Below are 8,843 nucleotides of genomic sequence, written 5' to 3'. Positions count from 1 at the left end.
CCTTCCAGACTTGTTTGAAGAATCTGATCTCATGTATACCAAGCCCCAAGATAAGCAGTTGTGTCAAGTTTAGTGTTGGAGGTCAGTTTTGGTTCATTCAAACAATCTCATCAAGTGTGAATAGTTGACAGATTGATCCACTTTAGTATCTTTAGTACTATCTGCAATCAGTAAGTCTAGAATGGTGCTAAAGAGTGGTTAGATAACAAGCAAAAATCTAATAAGTTCATTATCCCCTTCTTGACTCAATAAATCTCTTTTGAAAACATTTGATATGACTCATGAACACACTAATATTAGTAAACATCCCCCCAGACTTAAATTACACTGTCCCCAGTGTATATCCAGTCAGAGTTATAGTGAGAACTAATCATAAGTACACAATTTAACAAGTTAGAATGATATACCTGCCCGGGTTAAGTGTCGATCGATGGAAAGGAGTTACAATCGGTCGATTTTAGGTGATGTACTGTCGATCGATATCGACATGCTCTCATCGGTCGATTTTATAATCGTTTACTCAGACTTTTTTTTTTAATTTAGTTTTAACTAAATCCTAAATATCCTAAAACTAGAAATGGGTTGCCTCCCATTCAGCGCTTATTTTAAGTCTTGAGCTCGACTCGAGGTATGATCTGTCTAATTATCAGGAAGAAGGCCTAAGTTTAAAGGCCTGCTAATTGGCGGTTTAGCCCAGTAGTGTTTCACTCGTTGACCATTCACTGTAAATTCTTCTCCTTTATCGTTTATAAGTGTGATGGCTCCATAATGTTTGACATCCACAACAGTGAAAGGACCTGACCAACGAGATCGGAGTTTTTCGGGAAACAGCGTAAGCCGAGAGTTATATAACAGCACTTGATCATTTGGTTTGAAGTGCCTGGAGATGATCTTTTTATCATGATATGCTTTCGTTTTCTCTTTATAGATCTTTGAATTCTCATAGGCTAAGTGTCTTATTTCATCCAGCTCGTTAAGCTGCATTAGTCTCTCTTCGGCAGCTGGTTTGATGTCGAAATTTAATAATTTTATAGCCCATGCTGCCTTATGTTCTAGCTCAACCGGTAAGTGACAGGATTTTCCATAGAGTATGTGAAATGGGGTTGTTCCTAGTGGGGTTTTGTATGCAGTTCGGTAGGCCCAAAGTGCATTGTCCAGTTTTCTAGACCAATCTTTCCTAGAAGTTCCTAAGGTCTTTTCTAAGATTTCTTTGATCTTTCCTAGAAGTTCGGTAGGCCCAAAGTGCATTGTCCACTTGTTTACGGATGGTAAGGCGTAGCAACTCTATGGTGAACTTCGTTCTTCTGGAGTAATCCGTCAAAAACTTTGTTAATAAAATGGGAGCCACCGTCACTTATGACTATTCTAGGAACTCCAAATCTAGGAAAAATAACGCTCTTGAAAAGCTTGATAACTACAGATGCGTCATTTGTTAGGGAAGCTACTGCTTCGACCCATTTTGATACATAATCAACAGCGACTAGTATGTATTTGTTCCTGTACGAAGAAGGAAAAGGACCCATGAAATCTATTCCCCAACAATCAAAGATTTCTACCTCTAGAATAGATTTATGTTCCTTTTCATGTCTTTTACTGATTTTCCCCCTTCGTTGGCATCTGTCGCATTGTGCTATGAATGCATGAGCATTGCGAAACATGATCGGCCACCAGAATCCTGCCTGAAGAATTTTAGATACCGTTTTAAAGGTTGCAAAATGTCCGGCGTAGTCGGATCCATGGCATTGGAATAAGATATCAGGGATTTCAGTTTCGGCGACGCAACGTCTATATATCCCGTCAGAGCAATGTTTGTAGAGATATGGCTCGTCCCAGTGATATCTCCTAACTTCTCGTAAAAATTTCTTCCTTGTGTAGCCTCTCAACTCTTCGGGTTCTATGTCAGCAGCTAAATAGTTTACTATATCAGCGTACCAAGGTCTGTCCTTTAAACCTTGTCCGACTACATGCACTTCTCGATGCAGACTTTCATCTATGGGGGAATCACGGTCAGGGTACAGCTTGTTGTGCGCGACGTTAACTTTTATATCGAAGGTGAGGGTTTTGGGATTTGTATCTTTGCTCAGAATATCTGAAGTATTGATCGACATACTTTAGTCGTCGTCGATCCACCTGGTATTGTTGTAATCAATCGACATTGCATCGTTATCGTCGATCGACAGGTCGTCGGAAGTGAGACATACATTCCCGATGAATGAATCCGTTTGGTAAACGTTTTCAGTTGGTAAGGAATCATCGATAGGGACGTCGTTTTCTATTCTTATCCGGAAAAAATGATCTGCAACTCCGTTTTCTACTCCTCTTTTATCTTTAATCTCGATGTCGAATTCTTGAAGCAGAAGGATCCATCGCAGGAGTCGTGGTTTCGCATCTTTCTTTTGCATTAAATATTTAATTGCAGCGTGGTCAGTATGAACGATGACTCGCGAACCAACCAGGTATTGGCGGAATTTTTCAAATGCATAAACTACAGCAAGAAGTTCTTTTTCTGTTGTTGTGTAATTCCTTAGTGCCTCGTCGAGTGTTCGACTGGCATAGTAAACTGCATGTAGCTTTTTTTCTTTTCTTTGGCCTAGAACTGTTCCTACAGAGAAATCGCTCGCATCGCACATGATTTGGAAAGGAAGATTCCAGTCAGGTGCTTGTACGATGGGGGCAGTTACCAAGGCTTTCTTTATTTTCTCAAAAGACTTTACGCATTCTGGTGAGAAGTCGAATTTAACTTCTTTACAGAGGAGGGAGGTGAGAGGTCTAGCGATTTAGCTAAAATCATGTATGAACCTCCTGTAAAATCCGGCATGCCCGAGAAAACTTCTCACGTCTTTTATGTTCGTGGGTGCAGGCAATCCGATCATTACTTCAATTTTTGCTCGATCTACTTCTATACCAGTAGCGGACACTTTATGTCCTAGGACGATTCAATCGTTAACCATGAAGTGGCATTTTTCCCAATTTAGAACAAGGTTCTTTTCTTCACATCTTGCCAAAACTTTACATAGGTTGTCGAGACAGTTTTTGAAACTGGATCCATATACGGAAAAATCGTCCATAAAGACTTCCATGAAATCTTCTATAATATCTTTAAAGATTGATATCATGCATCGTTGGAAAGTGGTAGGGGCATTACAAAGACTGAATGGCATTCGGCGGTATGCAAATGTTCCGTAAGGGCATGTAAAGGAGGTCTTTTCTTGATCGTCAGGATGTATAGGGATTTGGAAAAATCCAGAGTATCCGTCAAGAAAACAGTAGTATTGGTGATTTGTCAATCTTTCCAACATTTGATCAATGAAGGGTAAGGGAACGTGATCTTTTCTGGCGGCAGCGTTTAGCTTCCTATAATCGATACACATTCGATGTCCAGTGACAATTCGCGTGGGAATGAGTTCATTCTTATCATTCTTAACCACTGTAATTCCGCCTTTCTTAGGTACAACATGCACAGGGATCACCCAGTTGCTATCCGAAATCGGGTAGATGATTCCAACATCTAGAAGTTTGATAATTTCCTTCTTAACAACTTCTTTCAAGTTCGGGTTTAGCCTTCTTTGATGTTCCACTGACGATTAGGAATCGTCCTCTAGGTGGATCCGATGCATGCACAGATATGGAGAGATGCCAGGAATATCCTCGAGAGAGTATCCGAGGGCTTTCCCATATTTACGCAGTTTATTTAATAACAACGCAAGTTCTCCATTTGTCAGGTTGGCGTTTACGATTACGGGGTAGGAATTTTTATAGAGAAAAGCATATTTGAGTCCAGCGGGTAGTTGCTTTAAATCGATCTTTGGTACTTTTTCGGGATCCCATTCCTCTAGATAGGATGGTTGTCGATCGACAGTTTCGTTAAATATCTATCGACGTTGATTTCCGAAGCGTCATCCTCTATGTCATCGACGTTTGCTATTTCTATACTTGTGTCCATTAATAGCGCGTATTCATCATCTCTGATGTTGATGCTAAATGTTTCCTCTTCGGTAGATGTGAGCATTTTTTTCAGGGGATCATCTGAGCATAGGTCTATGAAGGATTCTTCAGCCAACTCAGAGATATCGTCCATGTAAGAGGCTTGTTTATCGATCAAGGGTTGTTTTATTAGTTTTTCCATATCGAAGCTCATTGAAATGTTTCCAATGTTTAAACATATCCGACCTTCCTTGACGTCGATGATTGCACCAGCGGTAGCTAGAAATGGTCTACCTAAGATGAGGGGATCTTTTGGTTCATTCTGGTATTTCAACACAATGAAATCGTTGGTATGTGACAGTCGTTAATTCTTATCGGCACGTCATCTAGTACTCCCTCAGGTACTCTAACGGATCTCTCAGCAAGAACCAAAGTTATTTTGGTGGGTTTGAACTCGTCGTATCCCAGGGATATCGCGACATAGTGTGGCATGAGATTCACGCTAGATCCTAGGTCACAAAGGGATCGAGGAAAACTCTTATCTCGTATGTTGCAATCTAGAACAAAACTACCCAGATCAGGTCTCTTGATCGGGGTTTCGCCTTGGATTATTGCACTTACTTCCTCTGAAACCATCAGGACGCTGTGTTCAGCAGCTGGGAAGCTGTTGGATACCATTTCTCTTACATATTTCTTAATCGAAGAAGATATTTTTATGGCATCACTTAGTGGAATTTCCAACGTGATTTTATCGAATGCTTTCTTGCAGATCGCTTTATCCAATTCTCGCTTAGTTTGCGTCTTGTTAGGAGGAAAGGGTGGCAAAGTCCTATACACTCTCTCTACCGCCCGGCGTGGCGGGAGTCGAGTGTGCATCGACATTGATTTCATTCTGTCGATCAATATTTACCGTAGTCGGTTGATCGACATTATTCCCTTCTTGTCAACCGATTTCCACATCTTCTTCCGACTCCTCCTCTTCTTCATCGAGGTTAATCGTTTCCTTTTCAGCTTCAGGGGGTTTTTCTGCAGAAGTGATTTCTACAGCGCTCGGGGAAAGGCGTTTTCCGCTTCTTAGTAACACAGCGCAAACTTGGCGTCTCGGGTTGGTGTCAGTTTTTCCAGGAAGGAATCCTTCATCCCTTCTGACAAACCCAGCGTTATGCGCAACTTGGCTATCCAATTTCTTGACATGGTCACTCAAAGTTTCAAACTTATCATGTAAATCATAATATATGGAATCCAATCTTTCATCGAGAACCGCACTCATTTTTTGCTGGTGTTTTAGAACTTGACCAATCATAGATTCCAGCTCGCTCCTATGAGTCTGTCCTGCCTCGTAGGTCCTTGTGAAGCTCATGTTTCGCTGCTGATCGGCATGTCTTTGTTTGCGAAAGCCAGTTTCATCGATGCGGTGTACATGCTCTTCTTCATTTCCTTCACGTAAAAAGGTCTGACTCTCATCGGTAAACCGAACTTGCTCATCTCCAATCACAAAAGCATGAACTGAATCTGACGTTTCTTTCACCTCAGATATCTGGTCTCCATTCAAATTCTCGGCCATCTTCCTCCTCTCGAGATCAGTCTTCTTAGTACTGGTGCTAGACGCCACATTTTCAATGAGCCTCGTAGCTTCTTCAGGTGTCTTGGTTTTGAAGTTGCCTTGACTCGCAGCGTCCAAAGTCGCTTGGTATGTCCAGTCGAGACCTGTGAAGAAAATATTAAGTAGCTGGATTTCGGGAAAACCATGGTGTGGGCAGTCTCGCTGGTAGGCTCTGAATCTCAACCAAGAAGCCTTAAAAGTTTCAGTAGTGCCTTGAGAAAAATTATAGATCTTATTCCTAAATTCTTCGGTTCGTGCATCATCGAAGAAGTTGTTGAGGAAGACGCTTTTGATATCACTCCAGCAAGTGAAAGATCATGGCTGCAATTGTTTCAGCCAGTGCGTCGCATCTCCAGCAAGGGAGTGCGGGAAGAGTTTGCAAAATAGGTAGTCTTCAGAGACTCCATGCACCTTGATGTTAGACACAAAGTCCTCAAGTGCTTCGATATGGTCTATGGGGTTTTCATGAGGAAGACCACGAAAGGGGTGCTGACTTACTAGAGATAAATATTTGGGTTTTAGTTCAAAGTCTTTTCTTTGAAATGCTAGAGGACGGATCGCAGACCTGTTCGTGTAGAACCGATCAGGTCTGTTGCAATCTCCAATAGGAATTGGAGTATTCAAAACAACAGCTATTCCAGTAGGAATTGGAGCCCTATGTCTATAATTAATTTGGTTTGATGCGTTGCATACTCGACCTTTTTGATCTCATAGAACTACTTTTCATTATTGAAATAGGTAAGAACATACTTACATGCTTCAAGCAGGATGGCGTCGATCGATATTGGTAGTGGAGTGTCGACCGACTTTTCTGTCGACCCATCGCTCGATGTTGTTGGCTGAGCGTCGATCGATTTTTGTATCGATGATATATTGTGTTCTCGGCATATTATACGTATGTCTTACTAATAGTTTACAAGGTTTTATCGAGTCTTTTTAGTCTCTTTCGAGTCATAACAGGTCTAGAGTTGCATTGGATAGGAAATGGACCAGCTGATGGAAAAGAAGAGAGAAAAGTATGATTTGGAGTCTTTCGTGCGGAACAGCCAACCGGTGAAGCCTGAGTGCCTGCTCCAGCGACAGAGATAAAAAAACGGAAGATCCAAATATTTCAGGATTTGCCCTAGATTTCCTATTTCTTTCTTCTAGCCGCATGTGGCTCCTATATATATAGTTTCCTATTTATTATTTTAGACCTACCTTAGTTTTTACGCAAGAAAAGACCTGAGAGAGCTTTGATTTTAGCGATCGCTACTTGTAAGGGAGAAGGCCTCATCTATCTCATAGAGAAGATTATCCTGAACCCTCTGATTTCTTTGATTTATAATATGCAGTATTATTCAGAAATCATGCTTCTCTGTTCTTGTGGTATGTCTGAGTAGTCACCGAGTTAGTTTAGGGTTCTAGGGTTTTGGATTCGTGAGCTAAGCATAAATAAGTCATCTTGAGAATGTCTACATTCATATCTGTTCTTATTGCTTGCATTGAACCGATCACTCAGTGCATAAATTAGGGTTAATCGATTTAGCTAGCCGTTAATTGATAACCTGATATGAATTGAATGAGCTTTGCATCCCTAGTCAGCGAGAGTAGATACTAGGGTGTATTGTGAACATATCGGACTTGATCTCTAGAGCTTGCCATCGTGTCTTGATCCAAACGAGAGTTTAGGCATCAAGACCGACTTGCAAAGGAATCAACACCACGAGAGTGGGTTGATTCAACCTGAGTGATCCGAGTTTAGACTCGTTATAAACTGAACTTGAATAATTGCTTGGTTTGTGATTCCATACCTGAAGAAGAAACCTTAGACTAGCGCCTTTAAATCAATCCAAAACAACCTAATCTAGTTACCTATTCTTTACGATATTTACTTCTTTAAAACCCCCACTTCGTTTTAGCTAAATTTTGATCCCATAAAGATAAAGTGTGAACTGGTCCTCTGGAATTGTATTTAAAAATATTACAACTACACTGTTAACTTGACAGTAGACAAAGATCCAATTTTAGTGTATCAATTTTTGGCGCCGTTGCGACGGGGACCAACTTTTTACCTTTATTTTTCTGTTATTTACTTAGTCTAAAACTTCTAACTTGTTTAATCCTTTTTGCAGTTAATGACCCAGGTGCATGACCAGTAGATATACTCGGAGCAATACACAAGAGGACTTAAATTCGCTTACAAATCAGGAACTCGCAAGCGTAGAAAGGACCAACCGTCAACAAAAATCAATCACTGCAACAATGGCCGACCTCGGCACTCCAGAACAAATGGCCGCGTCTATGCAACAGATGCAACAGCAGATGCAACAGATACAAGAGTTGCAGCAAACAATGGCAGCGCAGCAACTGGCTGCGCAGCCGGAACCACCTGTCCCAATTGGTGAGAGAAACCTACCCCGTAACATCCCTACTACGCGCTCTGCTATCGCTCCTCCACCATGTCAAAGGGTAGATTTTGAGATAAAACCCGGCATGATCAATCTTGTCCAGAGAAAGTTGTTCCATGGACTGTCAGCTGAGATACCGATGGAACACATTGAAGCTTTTGAAGAGATATGCAGTTTCACTCGTGCAAACGGCGTCCCACCCGACTACATCAAATGCATGATGTTCCCATTCTCTCTAGCGGACAAGGCTTCACGATGGTTTAAGTCATTACCTACAGGTTCCCTAACTTCTTGGGAACAGGTTAGAGCAGCTTTCTTGGGACACTTCTACACGAAAGCCAAAACAGCTTCCCTAAGGAACAAGATCTTCTCCTTCAAGCAACTCGCTAATGAACCTTTCAACGAAGCTTGGGAACGGTTCAATGATACCCTAAGAGAGTGTCCTCATCACGGGTTCGACGATGACCATGTTCTAGGAATCTTCTACGATGGTGTGGAATGGGAGTTTCACAATGCTCTAAACGCAGCGAGCAACAGAGATATCATGACTCAAACCATAGAAGGAGCTCACGCGCTAATAGAGAACATGGCAGCTAGTTCGTCCAACAAAAACGAAGAGACTGACCGTTCCAAGAAGGTGAACAGCATGGACACTAGGAAGATTGATGACCTCGCCGCTAAGGTCGATCTGCTGCTCAGGAACAATCAGAATCAGATCTATGTCATGGAAGAAACCAATCTGGAACCAGGTACTACAGATGCTGCAGCAGAAAACAAAATATCATAAGAAGATCAGCAAGAGGTCAGTTATGTTAACGGGCAGGGTTGGCAGTTCAAGAACTACCATCCAAACCCTAATGTGCGTAAAAACCCGCATCTGTTCTCATACAAGACCAATCCAGACAACCCCAACGACAGATCTCAGG

General features: G+C 41.7%; 1 protein-coding gene and 1 non-coding gene across 2 annotated transcripts; both read right to left on the bottom strand.

Moving 5' to 3' along the window:
* Positions 1-639: 639 nt before the first annotated feature.
* On the bottom strand, positions 640-1,248 carry LOC106412602. Its single transcript, XM_013853521.1, has one exon. The coding sequence runs from the start codon at positions 1,246-1,248 to the stop codon at positions 640-642; it is 609 nt and encodes a 202-aa protein (XP_013708975.1).
* A 7,018-nt stretch (positions 1,249-8,266) lies between these two features.
* LOC125592172 lies at positions 8,267-8,373 on the bottom strand. The gene has a single exon (XR_007328019.1). It is a non-coding gene; the product is annotated as a small nucleolar RNA R71 (small nucleolar RNA).
* Between the last annotated feature and the right edge of the window lie 470 nt (positions 8,374-8,843).

The sequence above is a fragment of the Brassica napus genome, chromosome C8, assembly GCF_020379485.1.
Source record: "Brassica napus cultivar Da-Ae chromosome C8, Da-Ae, whole genome shotgun sequence".
Classification (NCBI taxonomy): domain Eukaryota; kingdom Viridiplantae; phylum Streptophyta; class Magnoliopsida; order Brassicales; family Brassicaceae; genus Brassica; species Brassica napus.
Note: the sequence above shows the minus strand (reverse complement) of the source record. Positions and strands in the feature narration are given on the sequence as shown.

Bases quoted from the DNA above. Each gene is read 5' to 3' on its own strand.
- LOC106412602 (XM_013853521.1), bottom strand. From the start codon at position 1,248: ATGCACTTTGGGCCTACCGAACTTCTAGGAAAGATCAAAGAAATCTTA.